General features: G+C 42.4%; 1 protein-coding gene and 1 long non-coding RNA gene across 2 annotated transcripts in view; one reads left to right on the forward strand and one right to left on the reverse strand.

Annotated features, from left to right (window-relative positions):
- The window catches only part of FCHO2 (FCH and mu domain containing endocytic adaptor 2), a 118,859-nt gene extending 113,507 nt beyond the window's left edge, over positions 1 to 5,352 (reverse strand). Inside the window, exon 1 of the mRNA XM_060400320.1 lies at positions 5,166 to 5,352. Coding sequence (XP_060256303.1) covers positions 5,166 to 5,198 — 33 coding nt within the window. The 5' untranslated portion in view covers positions 5,199 to 5,352. The remainder of the gene's footprint in view (positions 1 to 5,165) is intronic.
- Positions 5,353 to 5,418: 66 nt separating this feature from the next.
- LOC132657940 (uncharacterized) lies at positions 5,419 to 15,178 on the forward strand. The gene is made up of 2 exons (XR_009596747.1): positions 5,419 to 6,283; positions 11,601 to 15,178. It is a non-coding gene; the product is annotated as an uncharacterized LOC132657940 (long non-coding RNA).
- The last annotated feature ends 8,671 nt before the right edge of the window (positions 15,179 to 23,849 follow it).

Below are 23,849 nucleotides of genomic sequence, written 5' to 3' on the forward strand. Positions count from 1 at the left end.
ATTTCAACAATAAAGGCAAAAACAAAAAATAAACCACCCTTCCACTCCACCTCCGCCCCAGAAAAAAACCTAAGGGACTGACAATAAAATTCAGTTTCATCTGAAATAACATAATTATATAATATCTACCTGACAGGTCTACTTGAACCAAGATAGATGAACCTGTAGTTTGAGTTTTCATAGCATGTTGCAGTTGAAAAAAGTTTGGGCATAGATAACTGGCTAACATATAATAACACATTTTAACATATATGCTATTTGCTTGTATATACATAGGTTACCTCTGGAAAGCTACATAAGAAATTGGTAACAGTGAATTGCCTTTTGGGAGATTTTGGTGGGTGGATAAAAGGAGGGAGATCTTATACTACATTCCTTTTTGCACCTGTTAAATACTAAAACATGTAACTATGTTAATTAACATACATATGCAAATATACAAATGTACATCCTTAAAAAATTTTCGTATATCATCTGATGGGATCAGCTCTAACTACAATATTTGTAAATTTCAAGTAACACTATATTCTGGGTTTCTATGGTCACCTCAACTAATTTTCTAAAAATGTATATTTTAAATTTTTCATATAGATAAATAACCCCAAAGAATGTGTATATATGTATGTGGGGGGTGGGGTGCCATTAGTCTCTCATGTAGGATACTAAATTTAGATTAAATAACCAAGCAAAAACACAATAATGGTTTGCATTCCATAGTCCTTATTCATAGCAACTCCAGATTTGTTTTTAATTTTAACCCTCCCAGTTTATCCATGTAATGACAGGTCAAATTTTGGCTATACAGCATCATATGCCTTTCACACAGGGGACTGGGCATCCTGTAGATATTGGTATTGGTCCCGGAAACAATGCCCCAAGGATACAGAGAGAGCGGTATAACCAGGTGCTCTTAATTCATTTAAAAGCAAAGCACTACAATACCAGTGAAATCAACAGATAAATGACATGAGACTTCTTAACTAGTTAAGCACTAAAAGAAAAGAAAACAAAAGGAAGAAAAACTTCAGAACAGGGACTTCCCTGGTGGTCTAGTGGCTAAGACTTCGAGTTCCCAGTGCAGCAGCCTGGGGTTCGATCCCTAGTCAGGGAACCAGAGCCCACATGCCACAAGTAAAGACCCTATGTGCCACAACTAAGACCTGTTGCAGCCAAAAAAGAAAAGATTCAGAACAAAAATATCTAAGATAACTGTTACTCATTCATTCTTGATATGCTGAGTGGAGATCTTTGAAAAAAGTTACCTAAGTAAAAATGTCATTTTATTACAATGTAATGAATGCTAAAAAATACTTGGTGTCTTTGGGAGAATGCTTTATATCTTATATAGATTGGGATCACTATGTAAAATGAGACCTATTTAAATCATGTTATGTTGTACTTGTTTTTTCCCCTTATTACTACGAAATCTACTTCTTAAAAATAAAAAAAACCTTTTAACTCCTGAATTAAAATAATTTGGGCTTTATAAAAAATATAAATCACCATTTGAATCATTATAATTTAAAGTGGACATCTATAATCTCAAGGGTACTAAAAACTAGTACTGGACTCTGAGAAAGAAGCAGCATTTGGAGACACTTCTTCACTGTAATATTTGTCAGTAACTTTTTAAAAAAAGTTAAATAATCTTTTGAAGGGCTAACAACTGTTTTTATATACTAAAGGTAACTGTGGATATGTTATCAAAATTATTCTTGCCATCTAATTTTAATAGAAAGAAAAACATTTTCTACTTGATTATCTTTGCAGCACTATACTCTGTGGCAAAAACTGACTTATCAGCAACAAAACACCTGTTGTGTAGGAAGTTTTGTATATATTTTCCTCTTCAAAGGTTAGTATTAAATAAAGGAATTTGTAACATAGCATATAGTTTTAGTTAAGAAAAAACTATAAAGAAAAAGGCAGGATGTGTTGCTTTCAAATGAACTCGAAGAGAGTTTGAATGATTCAAATTTTCCTCTAACAAAATGCCACAACAAAAAGATCTGTCTTTTTATATGAAAGGAAAAAAACAATTAATAGCCTGTTTGGTTAGAAACCTAAGGCTTTAAAGGTTCCCATTACCCCACTTTGACAAGTTTTATTTTGTTTTGACAGTGCCACTTTAAACATTAGGGGAGAAAACGTGAAATTGAATAGAGAAATAAACTCTCTATAATAAGAAATTAGTTTATAATGATTCAGAAATATGCAAATTTTTAAGTTGTCTAAATAGACAACTAAGAATTTTCAGAAGTTATTTAGTTCTCAGGGTTTTCCAGTTCATTTATCATTCTTTGGAGCTTTTTAAGAGCCAATTTAGCACGTTCAGCCACAACCAGGCTTGGAGATAAAATAAAATGCAGTCTATTTTAAGAATACACAATATTGGAAGTGAAAGCAAACACTAAACATACACTAAAACATAGACTAGACTGGGGATTCTCTCTACATTTCAGATATCCAAATTTATTCCCATGCCTCTACTAAGAGGGAAAACAAGGGGCACACAAAAATCGCACAAAAATGTTCATAAAACATTATTCATAAAATAGCCAAACACATCCTCAAAAGGCTATGTTCAAAATCATGGACAGAAAACAAAACGTAACTTTTCAACGTTAACGCACAGTTATCAAACTTAAAAAACACAATCATGCATCCAAAAAAAAAAAAAAAAACAGAAAACTCTAAGAACGCCAAATTATAAATCCTTATAGAAGTTTCAGAAACTGCCTACGTAAAAACTAAAGTCTAAAATCAACAGGCTATATAGAAAATCAAGGGACCCAGAAGAGCCAAACTAATGTTGAAAAAGAAAAATGAAGTTCGAGCACTGGCACTTCCACATTTCAAAGTTACTAGAAAGCTACAGTAATCAAAACAGTGTGGTACTAACATAAGGATAGAGATACCAATGAAAATCCAGAAATAAAACTCATATTATCTATTGTTAACTGATTTTTGACAAGAGTGCCAAAACTATCCAATGGAAAAAGAATAGCCTTTTAAATAATGCTGGGACAACTAAACCCCCGTGCAAAGAATAAAAGTGTACCTCTTCCCAGGGCTGTACACAAAAACTAACTTCAAATGGATCATAGGCCTATATGTAAGAACTAAAATGTCATATAAAACCCACAGAAATAACATAGTAAACCTCTGTGATCCTGGGTTAAGAAAAACTTCTCAGATATCACAACAAAAGCGTAACAGATAACAGAAAAATTAGACAAATTCGACTTCATCAAAATTAAAAACTTACATGCTTCAAAGGGCACTATCAAGAGAGTGAAAAAGACAACCCAAACAATGGGAGATAATACTTAGAAAATTGTTATGTGCAAACCGAAACTACAATGAGATATTACTTCACACCCATCCACTACAATAAAAGACAAATAACAACAAGTGTAGTCCATCCAGCATGTGAAAAAACCGGAACCCTTAGACATTGTTAGTGGGATTATAAAATGGTGCAACTATTTTGGAAAATGTTTGGCTGTTCCTCAAAATGTTCAACACAGAGTTACTGTATGACCCAGGAATTCGACTCCCAAATGAAATGAAGACATGTGCCCACATGAAAGCTTGGGCAAAAACGTTCACAGCAGTTTCACTGGTAACAGCCAAAAAGCACAACCAAACAAATCTCTACCACTGATGAATGGCTAAATAAAATACGATACACACACACACCCACAAACATTACTTGACCATAAAATAGAATTAACTACTGTTGCATGCCACAGCCTGGGTGAACCCTGGAAACATGTTAATGAAAGAAGTTAGTCATAAAGGACCACGTGTATGAACCCACTTATGATTATGCCCAGCGTAGACAAATCTACATGGTAAGGAAAGATGACTGCTAATAAACACTGGGATCCTTCCTTAGATGAAGAAATTATTCTAAAAGCGTGGCTGACGCCTGCACAACTCTATGAATATAGGAAAAACCCTGAATTGTTCATTTAAATGGGTTGTATGGCAGGTGAATTATACCTCAGTAAAGCGTCGTTGGCGTCTGCACAGCTCTATGAATATACGAAAATTCCTTCAATTGTTAAATGAGTTGTATGGCGAGTGAACTGTACCTCAATAAAGCTCTTTAAAAAAAAACAAAGCTGACGTCTAGTATTTCTGTCCCTTGTGGAAAACAAGGAACATTCAAGACAAATAACTATGAACTGATTTGATTACTAAGCCAACCTGTGGGTGAATTAGAAACTAAGAATTTAAGACATGCCTTATTCACTTTATGCGTACCACTTTAAATATTTCTACATCTTAACTAAAATGGAATTGTACCTCTTGCAACTGTCAAGCCATAAAATGGGATTCCTGAGACACTCCTGTACACAGCTGAACTCTACTCCCCGACACAACAAACAGCAACTGCAGAAAAACACTCCACTGGGAAACTGGGAAGTCAATACTGAATTTAGAGGAGAGGTGTGGAAAGAATGAGGAAGGCGAAGGAGCCCAACAAGGGGAAGTATAGGTGCATTCAAGCCCAAGGAATCCAGTTACACTAAATTCAACTTTTGTACGCTTTGTGAACAGGCCCAGAGGCAAAGTCCTGGGCGCAGACCAACGAGCCGAGCAGCGAGGCCGAGAGGAAATGCTGATCCAGCCCAAGTCCGCCCGGGAATTCGTGGGGAAATGGTGGGGGGCCGAAGGGCTAAGATGGGGGCCTGCGGGGCGGGAAGGAGGCGAGCCTCCCCGCCCGGCTCCGGGCCGCACTCGCCGGCAGCGCGCAGCTGGGGTGGCCGCGCCGCGGGCCCGTCGTCCGCGTCCGAACCGCGGAGCGCGCCCGGCGCCGGGAGTCTCCCGCGGGGCCGGCTCCCGTCTCCCGCCCCATCCGGCGCTTTGTCCCCGCGCGGGCGGCGGGCGGCCCCTCGGCGTCCGCGCCGCGGGCTGAGGGGCCGCGCTGACAGCCCCCGCCCCCCGCCGGGGCGGCGAGCCCGCGAGTCGGCGCGGCCGGCGACCCGTCGTCACTCGACGGGCTTCGTCCAGGCGGGACGCAGCAGGCGGAGGTCCGAGGACGCCGGCCCTGCCCGCGGAGCCGCCGCCACCGCCCGAAGCGCACGCAGGCCGAGGTCAGGCGGAGAAACTCTCGGCCTCCGAAACCCACACCATGTCCAACATCCTTCTCTTACCCAAAAATTCTCAACGAAATGCGCCATGACCATCGTGCCGCTGCCGACGCCGCGCCGGGTTCCGCGTCCGCGCCCTCCCGCCGCTCCGTAAACACGGGCCCGGCCCCACGGCGCCCCCGCCTTTCGCTGCAGCCGCCGCCTTCTTCCCGGAGACCTGCCCGCACCCTCCAGGGCGCATGCGCCACCTAGCGGCTGCCGCCGCGGGGCGAACCTTCAAACGCCCAGGCTGGGGTGCGCATGCGCCCTAGGCCCCGTTCCCGGGCTTTTCGTCCTCTTCGTCTCTGCCCATCGCTGGCGCGTCGGAGAATGAGTATTCTTTTTGGAATGGTGGAGAGCCCGGCCCCGGAGGATGTGCGTTGGGTACCGGCATAGGGACGGAGCGAAGAGAAAGGCCGGCCAGAAACAGTGGAACCCACCGCCAGGCTGCCTTCTCTCTCCCTCCTCAGAAGACTCGCTTCCTGAGCTTTCGAGGATCTCAGAGAGGGACCCAAGTTGGGGCCAACTGGGATGGGGGAAACTTGGCCTCTAGCCAACCGGAGGAGACTCTGAGAAATGGTCAGCAGGGTGCCTTTCCTTGATAGGGAATTAAGGACCAAAACAAAACTTTCCGAGGCCGGAAAAGGAGGAAACGCCCTGGAGCCAGAGAGCTGCCCGAGACCCAGGCACCAAGTCCGAGGCCGGTGACCTCCAGCACGCCCGGAGCAAAGCGGCCGGGACTGCCCACTGCAAGAACGTGACCCGAAGCTGACGATTTTTCCTAACTCAGCCAGTTTTGTCTCTCTCTCTTTTATTTTTTTCTTGCAGCACTTGTTCACGTAAGTCCATGGTTCGCCCAGCCACTTGTACATTTTGGAAAAAGAAACAAGTTCAAACACGCCTCCGCATTTAACACAGACACCAAATCTCCTTCCCACGCCTTGCTTTCCAGAGGTTAAGGGGGAAAAAAAATTAAACCAGGTCAGTTAGGTCCAAAATATGCAGTTCTTGAAGCCAAGCCAGACAGATTTAGTGTAGCTTTAACTGTACATGGATGGCACACCTCTTCAGATCTTGTGACTTCAAACACGCGGAACACTACACCACTATTTCTTCATGGCAAACAATTTACATCCTCAAAGGTAAGAACCACACAGTGCTTTTCACAAGGATGAAGCTGTGAAGGGCAGTTAAGTAGGAATCATTGGATAATGGTATTGTGATTATATCTTTTAGAAATAAATAGGATGTTAGAAAATATCTAGGCTTCCCTGGTAGCTCAGCTGGTAAAGAATCCGCCTGCAATGTGGGAGACCTGGGTTCATTCCCTGGGTTGGGAAGATCCCCTGGAGAAGGGAACGGTTACCCATCCAATATTCTGGCCTGGAAAATTTCATGGACTGTTTAGTCGGTGGGGTCTCAAAAAGTCAGACATGGCCGAGCGATTTTCACTTATAAAACACCTAGGATTTGCTTTAAAATGAGTCTTTGAGGGAGGAGGAATGGGTAGGGGTATAGATGAAGACTGACCATGAGTGGGTAATTCTTGGGAAATGGGGTTCACTTTACTATCCTCTTTTTGGTATATGCCTTTTCCTTTCTTTAAAAAGTCTTCATAGCACTCAGTTATACCTAGTTTGGGGGAAAGTCAAACTTAGAGGTTTGCTATAATTTTCTAAGCCAATATTCTAGCACTGTTTTTCTTGATGCTGAAGAAATTCTAAGAAAAATACAGCCACCTAGCACGCACATACTAAGTCACTTAAGTCTTACTGGACTCTGCAACCCCAGAGGGCCTCCTCTGTCCATGGGATTCTCTGGGCAAGAATACTGGAATGTGTTGCCATGCTCTCCTCCAGGGGATCTTCCCCAACCCTGGAACTGAACCCTGGGTCGCTTATGTCTCCTGCGTTGGCAGGTGGGTTCTTACCACTAGCACCACCTGGGAAGCCCACAGCCATCTAGATCACCCTGCAGATGAACGTGGCGTTAAATTCCCAGTTTCACTAACCACTACGGCACTTGGACCTAGACAGGAGTGGCCCTTATCCTGGACCCCATGCTTTAAAGGACCTTACCTATCACAAATGTATTAAAAAACATGAGTGCCTCTCCTACAGATGCTGAACTCTGGCCCATAACTATCAGTACCCTCTCCCATGACCAGTACTATTCAGGCTCCTAGGAAGCATTTTGGATCTCTTGCCCTTTATCTTCAAAACAAAAGGTAGAACTCCAAATGCAGTGAAAATTTGTGGGTGCTATAGCTGCCCGTATCAGAGATAGACTGCTTTGGAGTTAGGCAGAATCTGAGCGGCAGAAGCAGTTTGTAAATCAGAAGACAAATTAACTTGTGAAGGCTTCCTCTCAGCTGAGTGCATTAAATACTTGCATTACAAAGTTGTTTTTTCTGGTGGTTTTTTTTTTTTTTTTGCATAACAAAGTGGTGTCTAGTACAGATTTTCCTTGTTTTAGTGTTCCAATTTATAATTCTAACACCAACAATTTTGCACAGTATTCAAAGAGTTGCACAAGGTACACTGACTTCCGTTTCATACTCTTCACACGGTTCCCATGTATATCAGAGGCCATGAAGAGAAATCTTCTGTATATTTTGGGTATTTATTGATACAAGATTCATCAGGCTCAAAAACCCATATGCTATAATCGCCTGGTATTTAAATTGTGGGGCTTTACAGTAAATACTGATTAAGTTCACTCATCTTCAGACAAGATGGTGTAGTAGAAGAATGTGGATAGCATTAACCCCATTCTGACATCAAGTGAAGTTTCCAAGGGTGCAGAGTGTAGATAAGACCGTGAGCCAGTAGCCTCACTCATTCTTTAAAGTATTTGTGCCCCACACACTTAAGCCTCACTTATCCAAACACATTCTGAAATTATTAAATATGCAGATAACAACAGTGTTCCACTCACTCCTGCCTATAATACCCAGCACTTAATAGTCACTCAGTAACTGTTCAGTGCAAGAACAGATGAATGATCGAACATATTAGAATGTCAGGGTGGATGGGCTTTGGCTTTTCAGTAATTCCATTCTGATTTTAATAACTCATACTTTTAATTGTGCTAGATCTTAGAGCTTATAAAAAACATCGTTATTTAAGTTCCACTTGACTTAATTTCCTCGCATTACTTTAAATATTTTGAAAAGAATTTGGAGGGGCTTGAGTATACTTATTAAAGTATAAGCTACTTTTGTAATAAAGATAAAACTGAAATGATAATATTCAGGATTGGCTCTGGCGATCTTGGGAAGGGGCTGCTAAACAATTTAGCCTTCAGTTTTGGGGTGTCCCTCACCTCCAGAATTTTCTCCCTCTTAGGAGCTCGCTCTCATTATACCTGCTATCCATATGTTGGCTTCCAGGCGATGCTCCTGTTCACCATTAAATCTCTGGCTCAAGCAATTACATTATAGCCCTGCTAAAAAGAGACAGCAAACCCAAAATGGAGTCATGGTGCATTTCATAGAGAATTTTGGGGCGACAGAAGGATTTTGGAAATTATGTGAGTTTTGGAATCCAAGGGTTTCTGCCCTTGACCTCAGCCTGTGGGGGCCTTGGGCAGTAGTAACCTCAGTACTTGCAGGCTCACAGCCCTTGTAGAGGGCTGGAGGATCTCAGTGTGGGACTCCTTTACTAGTTTAATCCATTTCCCCAGCCCAAAGAGCCATGAGAATTGTTGGTGGTTTCCAACTGGGATCATACTGGGTTGATTTAAAAACTGGACTAGGTCCAGTAAAAGCTACTGCTAATGGGGATTTTGGAAACCAGAAAACCTAAAAAATTGGTGGCTATGGATTGAACATTTAAACATTTTACAGTGCTGGCCACCTCAAGAAAACTTCGATGATAAGTTGATTATGGAAAAGGTTGGTTGGATGCTAAGTTTCCCACCAGACTCAAGAAAATTTCTGTGCAACAAGTTACGCTGTAAAACACCCCACAGTTTCCAACACCACACGTATCTCTCTTAGGTGTTAGTTCAGCTCCACAAAACCCAAAGTCCTAGTTAAAGAAATGGCAGCCTTTATATCCAGACTTTGTTACCAAACCAGGCTTACTTGCCTGACTTGTAGCAAGCCATATGCTGAGATGCCAAGGTTTGTAGCAGAGAAAGAGTTTATTCACAAGACAGCCAAGAGAGGAGATAGAACAAGTCTCAGATCTACCTCCCTGAAGGCAAGGGCCTTGAGATATCCATGGCATAAAGAAGCAAGGTGGTCTTAGGTGTAGGGAAAAGTGATTGGAGGTAGGGAAAAGGTGAGGTAGTAAGCCTCCTAGGCAGGTATATTTGGGTTACATGCTTCTTAGTGGGATGCATATTCAAAATTGGAGGTGATTACCTTGATTCAAGGGTGGACTTTTCAGCCCTCTGACATCAAAAGGTCATTTCATCCAATACCTGCACAGGCCCAGTTTTAGGGTCAGTGATCCCAAACAACTTTAGCCAAGCTAAACTGGACAGGCTGACTCTTGAGTTTCTAGGAAACAACTTAAGCCCCATTGTAGTGACCTCATGGGTTAGAGGTGTTAGCTAAGTGGTTAAAAAGTCTTGTAATATATTATCTAACCTATGTGAAGCTTGGAGTGTATACAATTAAAGAAGAATAAGAAAAAGGAATACATAAAGCAAGCTTCATCACGAAAGGCATGTTAGAAGAAGAGTTTTTAAAGAAACCGTTCCTTTATCTGTTGTTCTGTAAGACATACTTGGGGATTTCTGTTACAACATCAGTTTCTGTTAACCCTATGGGGCATGGTTTCAAGTTGAAGGTGCTATCTTCTGGCAGTCTACTTATTTTATATCTGAAAACTATGGTCCCAAAGCTATAAATACCTACAAAGTTGACAAGATCTTACTAAAGACAATCTAGAATTTTGTTTCCTGGGAATCTGATTTGGTAACTAACCATCAGGTTGTGGTTCAGTTCAGTCGCTCAGTCATGTCCGACTCTTTGCAACCCCATGAATCGCAGCACGCCAGGCCTCCCTGTCCATCACCAACTCCCAGAGTTCACTCAGACTCACGTTCATCGAGTCCGTGATGCCATCCAGCCATCTCATCCTCGGTCGTCCCCTTCTCCTCCTGCCCCCAATCCCTCCCAGCATCAGAGTCTTTTCCAATGAGTCAACTCTTCGCATGAGGTGGCCAAAATACTGGAGTTTCAGCTTTAGCATCGTTCCTTCCAAAGAAATCCCAGGACTGATCTCCTTCAGAATGGACTGGTTGGATCTCCTTGCAGTCCAAGGGTGTGTGTTGGGGGGGGGGGGGTAGTCCCAAAATATGGCTGGACAGAGATGTGGATTGCACCCCGTTTGCAGCCAGATATGGCTGGACAAAAATGCAGGTTAAATTCTGTCTATGCCTAAGATCCTGCCAAACTGCTGCAAGCTCTCAGGGAATTTACAGTCTAGAATTATAATGGCCATTGTGAGCACTATCCCACTTGGATAAGATTATTCAAAAAGTGCACTTAAAAGTAAGAATTCCCACATCAAACAGTAGAATAATTATTTTAATTTGCATATGGAAGCCTCCAAATGGCCTTATAATTCCAAAAAAATAGCTTCATTGAAAGATTCACTGTTAGAGACTAATGAAAGATTAAAGATATTTGAGGTACCTCAAACAAAAGACTGTAAGACTGACATAACTCCCGCTCTCCCCGCTATACTCCTTTGAGTGCTCATTCTAGTCATCCTCTGTCTGAATTGTTTTTCCACTCTGAAAAGACTACATGACCACACACAAAACTCTGCCAAGTTAATGACCTGACAAGCACCCCTATATCTACCTTCAAAGGAGGGCGCCCATTTGGGCACTTCCCAAAGTTGTCCGGGACTCCAAGGGATTTTTCTGGTAAATTGCTGCCATTTCCATAATCATCAAAGGGAAAACTAAATATAAAATTAATGGAAAACTTTGCCAAATTCTGGTAAATACCGAAGCCCGCAGATGAAGTCCTGGGAAAGCCAGCAAAAGTTGGCTGAGTGTGAGAATTCTTACCAGCTCTCCTTAGATCTTACAGCTCTCCTTAGATCTCAGTCTGTAGGTCCCAACTGAGAAAGGAAGATATAATGTCACGTTATCCCCTCCTTTCCAAAACCAGACCCAGTGGTTATCGATCCTTTCTCTCCCAGGGACAGCTGTTACCTTCTTTTTGGTCATTATCTAAGTCTTTCTTTTGGCCATCTTTGAGAGTAGCTCTAAGATCTTGGCAGGGTAATGTCTTTTGCACCTTCTTTGGAAATGCCTCCTAAAACAAAGGGATTGTTCAGTACTGCCAGAAATATTCACTGTTGTCCCAGCTGAAACCTGAGAAGATATCTGAAAAAAAAGCTGAACTCTTGTAGTTTCCTCAAATATCTGATGACAACTCTCCAAACTAACATTTCCAGTTTTCTTCCACCCTTCTAATTTTGAATCCCTAAGAGCAAAGACTGCCCTCAAATTTCCCTGGAAAGGACTATACCAGGCCTTCTTCACTACCCAGATGACAACCAAACATCGAGAATTTGAACTCTGGATATACATCTCCTAGCTGAATACTCTCTGCCATCTGCTCCTGTGTGAATGCTGTGCACCTTCAAGTCAAATTGACTGAGAAAAGCAACAGCTGACATCAAAGTAGACCGCTTCCACGCAAGTTGCAAGATAAAGATTTCATATTTTAACTAAACATGAAACCTTCTCTTCTTCCCTTTACAAAGGATGTCAATGGCCTGCAAAATAATGATGTCACCCATATCTCCCAGGACATTGCTAAGACGGGGTGATCTCTGGAATTTAGAACAACTTTTTATTTCGGGCCAGGAAAAGAACCTGACTCTTGGCTTGAACAGGAAAATGCAGCACTCCCTGCAAATGAGTCCAGTAACAGTACCTTAGTGAAAGTGGTTTGTGCCCCCACAGGATTTATCTTTGCCTGTGATGATTATCATTCTCCTTGAGCCTATGAATACCTAGAAGGCTGGCACATAACCAGGCAGTGCCTTGTAGGTTATCTAACTGTGCCCTTAACTGTCTAAAAACAAATTGAGACCTCACTGGTCAACTTCCTAGAATTTAAATTATCAAGTTTGAAAGGGCTGACCAACAGGCATTCTTATTTCAGGATTTACTTCTTTTGGTAGGGCTCAACTTCCCTAGTTACGAGTGAATACAAATTAGCCTATAATCAGGAAGCTCTCCTTGACTCTTAAAAATATTGTAGCATCTGATGCAAGAGCAATAGCTGTGCAATAGCGTGTGTGTGTGTTCAGTCACTAAGTTGTGTCAGACTCTTTGCAACCCCCATGGGCTGTAGCCACCAGACTTCCCTGTCCGTGGGGTTTTCCAGGCAAGAATGCTGGAGTGGGTTGACATTTCCTTCTCCAGGGGATTGTCCTGACCCAGGAATCGAACCCACATCTCCTGCCGTCTCCTGCATTGGCAGGTGGATTCTTTACCACTGGACCACCTGGGAAGCCCGTGCAACACAGACCCTTAGACATTCTGGCCAAAGTTGTTCTTGAAAACAGGATAGCCCTTGATTATCTTTTAGCTGGAAAAGGTCTGTGGTGCTCTGTGCCACCACCACCTGCTGCAGCCTTCTGAGGAAGTTGAAACTCAGTTACATAATATCACTGAACAAGCCATTTGGCTTTAAAAGGTGACTTCATCAAGGTGATTTTTTTTGACTTACTTGATTTTGATTTGTTTGGGTCTTGGGGGCCATGGCTCCAAAATATACTCTCGATATGGAAATGATCCTGCTTAAAATAATCATAACACTCTCTCTTGTGCACTGTATTCTAGCAAGAGCTTGTCAAATGTGTGTTCATAGCTGCTAACTACCAAGCAAAATGATCTCCAAGCAAATAATCTCCCTAAGTTTGGAACATGGAAAAAGAAAGAAAGGAGTGACCGGCTTGAAAAATCCAAGCCTGAAATGCAACCTGTGAATACCATGTAAGATTCGGCAAGAAACAGGAATCAAGGAGAGCTGTGAGGACTTACAGAGTGGTGGCTGAGAGAGGCGTTAAAGCTTTACATGTTGGCCCCATCTTTCAGTTAGGCTGAGAGTTTGATCAAAAGGGGGGAATTGTTAAAAGGGAGCAACAGACCCCAAAGCAGGGTCACTTACGCTAAGCCTCACTAAGATTTAATACCTAACTTAGCTCCAATTTAGCCTCTCCCAGCAGTGGAATTTTAAACCAGTGTCTGAAATTCCCTGGTTAGCGCTAGTGAGTTACCTGGTGGCTCAGCAGTAAAGAATCTGCCTGCTAATGCAGGAGACATGGGTTTGATCCTCAAATCAGGAAGATCCTCTGGAGGAGGAAATGGCAACCCACTCCAGTACCCTTGCCAGGAAAATTCCATGGACAGAAGAGCTTGGCGGACCACAGTCCATGGGGTTGCAGAGTCAGATACAACTGAGTGACTAGATAATGACGTTGCAGTTTCATCCTCTCCCAGGAGTGGAATTTTCAACTGATATCTGGAATTTCCTGGTCAGCACTAGTGAGGTAATCTACCTAAGACCCCCAACTTTCCCCTAAAGGAAGGTGACCTTGCTTGAAATAATATCGTCTTTTAATGTCTCTGTCCCAACCTCCTTCTGCTTATAAAAGCCTTCGATTTGCTGTAGCTCCTGAGGGCCTCTTTTATGCGTTAGCTAGGATGCTGAATTCGTGAATCTTCTAATAAAGTCAATTAGATCTTTAAATTTACTCAGCTGAATTTTTTTTTAACAGCTCAAAGCATATTTCGAGTGTTAAAACAAACCTTGATAAGTAAAAGGGGAGAAATTAACACAAAATCACTTATATCCTCAATTCTCTGGATATTTTACAAAATATTGAGTATCTCTAAGATTTGAGAGCAAGTCACCCAGAGAACTTCCTCCTTTCATTCCTTAGTTGGATCTCCTATTTCCAATCCTGGCTTCACAGCTCACAGAATACTAATCAACATTGAATTACAAGAGCCATTTCTTCATTATATAATTTAAAACTAGTTCTATTCCAGAAGAGTTGCCTATAAAGTAAAATACATTTTTTTCTCATTTATTTTCAATATAATTTTGCAAATGAACTTCTGCTTGTTCCCAAGCTGAGAGTGGCAGAGGGGAGGCACTTATTTAAAAAAACAAAACAAAACAAAACCCTCTCATATCCTGACAGTTTCTTCAAGGAGCAGCATCCTGTGTACTCATTCTCTGTACTCATTCTATACTTGACAATAACAAGTGGCAAAAGAAAAAACAAAAAGCTAACCTGCATTAAAAGGCAGAGGAGAAACACGCAGGCCCCTGAAATCTGGTGTTCTCTCGCTTCCCCCTACTCAATAGCAGCATAGTGAAAGCAAAAACTTTATGCAAAACAGAAAGAAAAGCACAGACCTGGCAGATGGTATCCAGACAGGCTGCTCTCCAAGGGCCAGGAGGTAGGAACGCTCATCAGAATGCAAGAGGGAGCTAAACATTACCCTCCACACACTCTTCTCTGTTCAAGCAGCTTGATTAGGCACACCTTTTCTCTCTCCTGAGTGCATCTGGGATTGACTGCTCCTTGACGTGGCAGCACCTCTTCCTTCACAGTGAGATGAACTTTCCCAGGGACTCTCTTACCTTGCCATCTGTGAAAAAAATACAAAATACCTGATACATTGTTCGGGGGGTTATAGTGCTAGTAACCACAGGGAATCCAACAGGGATTTCAAAAATAAGGGAAGAGAGGACTTCTCTGGTGGTCCAGCGGTTAAGAATTTGCCTGCCAATTAAGGGGTTGCAGGTTCGATCCCTGGTCCAGGAAGATCACACATGCCACAGGGCAACTAAGCCTACATGCCACAGCTACTGAAGCCCATGTGCCTGCAGCCTGTGCCCTCAACACGAGAAGCCACTACAAGGAGAATCTGCACACGGCAACTTGAGAGTAGCCCCCACTTGCCGCAGCTATAGAAAGCCCGGGCACCGCGGTCAAGACCAAGCACAACCAACAATAAACAAAGAAACTAAATTTTCAAAATATAATAGATAAAGAGAAATTACTAAAATACAGACAGGTGATATATGACAAGTTAAAACCATGCGAAAATGTCTGTCATCAGTATTAAGGGGAAATGCAAAAGATAACACAGAAAATGAGTTAGAAACATGTGAAAATGTATGTGTAAATGGACAAAAACCAAAAGAAAACATGGAAAATGTTTATGTTTTATGGTTGTCAGATTATGACAATTATTAAACATTTAAAACTTGTTTTACTCTAATATGATTTAGAGAGCAATCGTCATTCTTTGTTTTCATTTAATTATGACTATAACTGGGTCAAATCTCCCTTAAGTCTTTCATTAACTATCTCCTCTCTTTCATTTATTCAAGCAATTGACAATTATTGAGTATTTAATACAATAAAAAGAGTATTACTGCTCTTAAGAAATTCACAATGCAATCTGGGCTTATGTGTAAGACAATAGAGATGATTACAGTGATATAACAATTGCCCAGAAGAATGCCTGGTATATGGCTGGCAGCCAATAAACATTTATTAAATGACTAAATCAGTGAATCACTTTGTTCAGAGGAATAACCTCAAAAAAATTCAATTTGTGCTTTTTCTTTTCTTTTTCTTTTTTTCTTTCTTTCCTTTCCCCCTCTCGTTCTTTCTTTTACAAGGAAGGTGACAAGAGATTGTCTGGATTCAAAGAGGCTCTTTTCCATTAGCTGGTTTGAGGTTCATGTGGGTAGTGGAGTCCAGAGCACATTCTGAAACTCAGTGTTTCTGGGAGCAGCTAGCCTCCTCTGAGGGGACTGTGTATGGCAACTGGAAGAATAGAGAGTAGAATAGGAATTGTAACCAGCGGAACCCAAGAAAAGAGATACTTTTGGCTGAGCTAAGAATGGAGGAGTGGGCTTGGTCTCCCGTTAAGACTCACTGGAGCCTGAGATCTCAGTCACCACCCGACCAGCACCTTCTGCACACCGAGGAGCACCGGATTTCAGTAACAGTGTGGTATTCCAGTAAGAAGCAAAGTCCCCAAGCTGCTTGGTCAAATGAGGAGATGGAATGAATGGTCAAATAAGTGGAGCCTTGTCTATTCATTTAAGTAACAAACGTGTTTTGAACACCTATAGTAAGACAGGCCCTCTTCTAAATACTGGGGATGTTACAGTGAACAAAACAAATGCCTTTGCTGCTCTTGTGGCACGTAGTGTGAGAAGAGAGGCCCAAGGATATAAACGAGATCCTTGAGGAGAGTGATACATGCTATGAAGTATAACTGGGATAGAGAATGGTGAGGATTGGGTTTCCCAGATGGTGCCAGTGATAAAGAACCCGCCTGCCAAAGCAGGAGACAAGAGAGACACAGGTTTGATCCCTGGGTCGGGAAGATCCCCTGAAGGAGGGTGTGGCAACCTACTTCAGTATTCTTGCCTGCAGAATCCCATAGACAGAGGAGTCTGGCGGGCTACAACGTCTCAAAGTGTTGGACACTATTAAAGTGACTTAGCATGCATGCATGTGGTGAGGAGAAGGGACCTCTTTCCAGAGAGTGGCCTCTCTGAGGAAGGTGACATTTGAACACAGACCTGAATGAACCAAAGAATCAGCCAGGCAAACACCTGCACATTTCTACATTGAAGTATCAGACAGTGCAAAGGCTCAGAGTTAGCAATGAGCTTGATCTGTTAAAATAAATGTAAAGGAGGGCAGTATAGTTGGAGATCAGTGATAAATGAGAGAGGATCCAAGATGAGGTCAGAGAGGGAGGCAGAGGCTGGTCATGTTCCAAGGAAGGTGGTGTTCTAAGCTGCAGTCCAAGGAAGCCAATGCAGGGTTTTAAAGCAACAGAGATATGATCTGATTTATGTTTAAAAAAGTCACGTTGACTGCTCTGTGTAAAGGGGTTTGGGGGGCAGTAATTGGAAGGCCACTTAATGAATAGATATTGTAGCCCTGGGAAGAGAAGGTGGTGGCAGGGACCAGGTGACAGCAGTGGGCGTGGTAAGAAGTGGTCAGGCGCAAGATTTGTTTTTAACGTAGAGCTGACAGAATTTGCTAATGGATTAGAAGTGGAGTGTGAAAGCAAGCAAGAAATCAACGATGGTCCTAGGAGTTATGCTTGGTGTATGATGGTGTTTGATGGTGTATAATGGTGTCACAGAGATGAAAAAGATATGGAGAGCAGCTGGTTTGAAGAAAGGGAGGAGGACTCAAGGGTTTTGGACATATTAGGTTTAAGATGCCTATTAACAATCCAAGTGGAAATGGCTATCAGACTTTTGGACACAAGACTTGGGAGTTGAACACAGATGTCAGTTTCAAAGACATACATTTGAGAGTCATCACCACATATAGATGATATAAACAAATCACACATAGAGGGGGAGGGAAATTAAGTTGAACCAAAAATTCTGGGGCACTTCTACGCTTACATGTCAGGAGAAACAGATGAGCCAGCGTCAGAGATTTAAAAAGAGTAGCAAAATAGAAGAAATATAAGGAAAAAAGAATGACATTGAAGCTAAGAGAGTATTTTAAGAACTGATCAATGGCCAAATATGAAAAAATAGCACTGCATTTAGCAGAATGGAGGAGAATCCCAGCTGCCGTCTATGGGTTCCCACATAGTCGGACACGACTGAAGCGACTTAGCAGCAGCAGCAGCAGCAGATAGTCTTAGCAAGTGTTGATTCTTTGAAGTGGTGGAGAAATAAACCTGATTGGAGTGAGTTGAAAGAGAAGGGGAAGTAATGACAGCAAGTACAGGCAACTTATTCAATCAGCTTTGCTGTGAAAGGGTAGAGTGAAACAGGCAGTTATTGAAGGGATCAAGGGAAGAAAGGGAAGAAGCCTTAAATGTCATGCTTGGGGGTCAGGGGGATGTGCCAAAAAGAAGGGAAAGGGGAGATATAAATGTGGTCCCTGAGTAGAGGAAAGGACCTGGGATCCAGAGCAAAATAAAAACATCAAGAGAATGTTTCTGGGGACTTTATTGGTTGACCAGTGGCTGAGACTCCATGCTGCCAACACAGGGGGCCCAGGTTTGATTTCTTGTCAGGGAACTAGATCCCACATGCCTCAACTGAGTTCGCATGCTGCCCACATGCCACAACTAAAGATCCCACAAGATCAAAGATCCTGCGTGCCACGACTTAGACCCAGGGCAGCCAAATAAATAAATATTTTTTTAAGGAGAGAGTGTTTCTGAATTCCCAGCTAATAATTCTAATAGAATCTTGATCAATTCTTTGAAAAAATAATCATAACGGTGTGTGCAATTTTAGTTCACGTATTGGGCTTCCCTGGTGGTGCTAGTGGTAAAGAGCCCACCTCCTAGGGCAGGAGACATAAGAGACACAGGGCACCATCCCTGGGTGAAGAAGATCCCCTGGAGGAGGGCGCCGCAATCCACTGCAGCATTCTCGCCTGGAGAATCCCCATGGATAGAGGAGTTTGGCAGGATGCAGTCCATCGGGTAGCAAAAAGCTGGACACGAATGAAATGACTGGGCATGCATGTTCATGTATTACCTTACTGAATCCTCGCATCAGACTTATGAGGTCACTGCTACTGTGCTGTGCTGTGCTTAGACGCTCAGTCATGTCCGACTCTTTGTGACCCCACGGACTGTAGCCCACCAGCCTGCTTTGTCCTTGGGGATTCTCCAAGCAAAATACTGGAGTGTGTTACCATGCCCTCCTTCCCAACCCAGGGACTGAACTCAGGTCTCCCACCTTGCAGGCAGATTCTTTACCATCTGAGCCACCAGTGAAAGTGAAAGTGGAGTTGCTCAGTCGTGTCCGACTCTTCGCAACTCCATGGACTGTAGTCTACCAGGTTCTGCCATCCATGGGATTTTCCATACTGGAGTGGGTTGCCATTTCCTTCTCCAGGAGATCTTTCCTACCCAGAGATTGAACCTGGGTCTCCCACATTGTAGGCAGACGCTTTACTGTCTGAGCCACCAGGGAAGTTCAGTTCAGTTCAGTTCAGTTGCTCAGTCGTGTCCAACTCTTTGCGACCCCATGAATCGCAGCACGCCAGGCCTCCCTGTCCATCACCAACTCCTGGAGTTCACTCAGACTCACGTTCATCGAGTCCGTGATGCCATCCAGCCATCTCATCCTCTGTCGTCCCCTTCTCCACCTGCCCCCAATCCCTCCCAGCATCAGAGTCTTTTCCAGTGAGTCAACTCTTCGCATGAGGTGGCCAAAGTACTGGAGTTTCAGCTTTAGCATCATTCCTTCCAAAGAAATCCCAGGGCTGATCTCCTTCAGAATGGACTGGTTGGATCTCCTTGCAGTCCAAGGGACTCTCAAGAGTCTTCGCCAGCACCATAGTTCAAAAGCATCAGTTCTTCGGCGCTCAGCCTTCTTCACAGTCCAACTCTCACATCCATACATGACCACAGGAAAAACCATAGCCTTGACTAGACGGACCTTAGTCGGCAAAGTAATGTCTCTGCTTTTAGCTTGTGGTAAATTTCTTAACAGTGGTAAGCTACAGGACCGCTAACAGAGGCATGAGCAGAGTGTTATGAAGGATGGTGAATGAGACCACAAGCAATAGAAGATGTGAAAAGAAGATGAGTGGTCAAGGGTAAAATTTAAACTCATCCACCCAGGGCTCTTATTAACTTATTTTTAAAATCATACTCTGATGTTCATCAGTTGCTACATTCTTTCCATATGAAAGTCCCTTCTTTGCTTATTATCACTCTAACCCAGGTTCTCTAAATGGATACGAATGATAACTAATAAGGATCACATAAAAGTTTCGAGTTAATTTATTTGCATATATATTATTTTTAAAAGTCTCTGGGCTTCCCTTGTGGCTTAGCAGTGAAGAATTCACCTGCAATGCAGGAGAGCAGAAGAAGCGGGTTCGATCCCTGAATTGGGAAGATCCCCTGGAGGAGGAAATGGCAACCCACTCCAGGATTCTTGCCTGGGAAATCCCACGGACAGAGGAGCTTGGCACACGGGCTTGTGTGGGGTTTCAAAGAGTTGGACACGACTGAGCCGCTGAGCAAAAAGTCTTTTCTCTCCTCACCATCAGTTCTGAAATGTGCAAGAAATGTAATTGTCCAAAAGCTCATATTCTAATCAAAATCTAGATATGTCCCACCCTAAACAGGACATCTGGTCATTGTACCAGTTTTTTTAAAAGTCCCTTTTTACAGGCAGAAGGAAACAGACAACCAAATCACCTTGTGAACTTGACTACGATGTCCTCTATCAACTAATTAAGAAAGACCACTACCTAATGATGAACTGTTTTCAGGGAGGCAACCAGGACTAGGCCACATTGACCAGATCCAAACATGATAAAATTTTGTTTCTAATCTTGAAATTCCACTGGATGATATCTGCCTTAATATATTTTTTTAATAGTGTTTTAAGAACAAACTGTCATCAATTCGAATTTTTTTTAAATTTAGGTCCAAAAAATGTTATTTTTTTCTTCTCACTTCCCCCCTGCCAGCTAAAAACACTTCTCTTCTTTATTCAAAGCCATCTTCAAATATACTTTCCCCAGAAAAAGAAAGTTGCTAAACCATTGCCTTCTGTATAACTCTTATATTTCTTTTTTTAAATGCATATTCACTGATATATGCTTTAGATGAAGTAGTTTATATCCTGTCACAAAAAGCTATACACTTCTTTGTAGCATCTTTCTTGTTTGCAGCCGTATGTGTTGGTGTCAGTGTTTGGGGTAGGGGTATTCACCCTTCTTTCCTCACTCTCAAAAACATATCCTCTCCTACTTTTCAGTTTATCTGTAGGTTTCTATATTTGCTCAGTCATGTATGATTATTTGCGACCCCATGGACTATATGGACTGCCAGGCCCTTCTGTCCATGGAATTGTCCAGCCAAGAATACTGGAGTGGGTAGCTATTCCCTTCTGCAGGGGATTTTCCAAACCAGGGACTGAACCTGGGTCTCCTGCCTTGCAGGCAGATCGCTTACTATCTGAGCTACCAGGGAATATATATATATATATAATATATATTAAATAATATAAATTATATATATATAAAATATATATAATATATTTTAAAATATAATATATATATATATTCCCTGGTGGCTCATATATCTCCCCACTTACTCACTGAATAATTGTGTGTTATGTATTGTGTGTTGATACTGTTTTAGATATGTGATATGTGATAGTGAAGAAAATAAGTAAAGTTTGCCTTCAGAAATCTTACAACCCAGTAGGACTAATAGGCAAAAATAATATATAATAAAAATGTAGACATATAGTATAATATCTGATATATGTCAGATATATAATATAGTGATAAATGCTATGTTAAAAAATAAATCTGGGCAAGGGCAGTATAATATTATATTTTTTGAAAAAGCACATGAGGGACTAAATAGAATATGACTCTGAAATTCAACTGGGTTTTAAACCTGGCCCTGACACTTACAAGTAATCTTAGGAAAGTTACTTAATCGTTTGTATGACTCCATTTGTACATCTGTAAAGAGGGAAGAATAATATCATCTACCTCCAAGGGTTGTTGGAAGGATTAAATGATTTAAAATATAGAGAACAGATAGTTCCTGGAATATAGTTAATTCAATAACTGTAAGTTACTAGTTTTATCAAGAGGAATAGGAATTAATGGACTGATGCTGAAACTGAAGCTCCAATAACTTTGGCCACCTGATGTGAAGACCCAACTCATTGGAAAAGACCCTGATGCTGGGAAAGATTGAGGGCAAAAGGAGAATGGGGTGACAGAGGATGAGCTGTTTGGGTGGCATCCTGGACTCAATGGATATGAGTTGGAGCAAGCTCTGGGAGATAGTGAAGGACAGGGAAGCCTGGCATGCTGCAGTCCATGAAGTCGCATGCAACTGAGTGACTGAACAACGAAGGGAGTGATGAGGGGTGCGATTTCAGAAAGAATGTTCTCAATAGAAGACCTATGTGAGGAGGTACAAGGAGTGGAGGAGAGTCTCCTGTGATGTCTGGCGGAAGAACCTACTAGGCAGAAGGGAAAGCAAGGGCAAAATATGAACAGGTGGTTGATACACCTTGGGTGGAGCAAGTGGGTGGTAGGAAGTGAGGTGGGAGCTGGGGGTCAGATCAGCTAGGGCCTTGAAAGTGAAACTGAAGTCCCTCAGTTGTGTCCGACTTTGTGACCCCATGGACTATATATAGCCTGCCAGGCTCCTCCATCCATGGGATTTTCCAGGCACGAATACTGGAGTGGGTTGCCATTTCCTTCTCTAGGGCGATCTTTATGACCCAGGGATCAAACCCAAGTTTCCTGCATTGCAGGCAGGCTCTTTACAGCTGAGCCCCCGGAGAATCCCCAGATAGGGCCTTGCAGGCGTAGAAAAACTGCAGATGGTGTTCTAAAGGTGGTGAGAAGGCATCAGGGGCTTCCAGCAGAGGAGGGCTGTGACCAAATGTTTAGAAGGACCATCCTAGCTGCTCCATGGAGATTAAGCTATAGAGGGGCAAGAGAGCAGTTTGTGAAATATTTACCAGCACATCACTGCACAGTATTCAAGATGAAGTAATATGCAGAAAAAAGCAAGATATAGGACAGAGTGCCTGGTGTATTTCTGTTTGCATAAAGGAAGAAAACTATACGTGTGTGTTTGTATATATATACAAACACATGTATATATACACAAGCATTTTACATATATGCAAACACTTTTTATACATATAACATGTATACAATGTGTAGTAACGTGTTGTTGTTTTTTTTTTTATGTGTACTTACCCACTCTTGTTTTCTGTGATTGTGGTTTTCATTCTGTTCGCCCTCTGATGGAAAGGATAAGAGGCATATGGAAGCTTCCCAGTGGGAGAGACTGACTGAGGGGGAAACTGGGTCTTGTTCTGATGGGTGGGGCCATGCTCAGTAAATCTTCAACCCAACTTTCTGTTGATGGGTGGGGCTGTGTTCCTCCCTATTGTTTGAGCTGAGGCCAAACTATAGTGGAGGTAATGAGAATAACGGTAAACTCCTCCAAAAGGCCCCATGCATGCATTGCTGCACTGAGTGCCCCCGACCCTGCAGCAGGCCAAAACCACTAGACCACTCAGGTATGACCTAAATCAAATGCCTTATGACTATACAGTGGAAGTGACAAATAGATTCAAGGGGCTAGATCCGATAGACAGAGTGCCTGAAGAACTATGGACAGAGGTTCGTGACATTGTACAGGAGGTAGTGATCAAGACCATCCCCAAGAAAAAGAAATGCAAAAAGGCAAAATGGTTGTCTGAGGAGGCCTTACAAATAGCTGTGAAAAGAAGAGAAGCTAAAGGCAAAGGAGAAAAAGAAAGATAAACCCATTTGAATGCAGAGTTCCGAAGAATAGTAAGGAGAGATGAGAGAACCTTCCTCAGTGATCAATGCAAAGAAATAGAGGAAAACTGTAGAATGGGAAAGACTAAAGATCTCTTCAAGAAAATTAGAGATATCAAGGGAAAATTTCATGCAAAGATAGGCTCGATAAAGGACAGAAATTGTATGGATCTAACAGAAGCAGAAGATATTAAGAAGAGGTGGCAAGAATACATATAACTGTACAAAAAAAGATGTTCATGACCCAGATAATCACCATGGTGTGATCACTCACCTAGGGCCAGATATCCTGGAATGTGAAGTCAAGTGGGCCTTAGAAACATCACTACGAACAAAGCTAGTGGAG

This window comes from Ovis aries, chromosome 16 (genome assembly GCF_016772045.2).
Source record: "Ovis aries strain OAR_USU_Benz2616 breed Rambouillet chromosome 16, ARS-UI_Ramb_v3.0, whole genome shotgun sequence".
In the NCBI taxonomy this organism is placed as follows: Eukaryota; Metazoa; Chordata; class Mammalia; order Artiodactyla; family Bovidae; genus Ovis; species Ovis aries.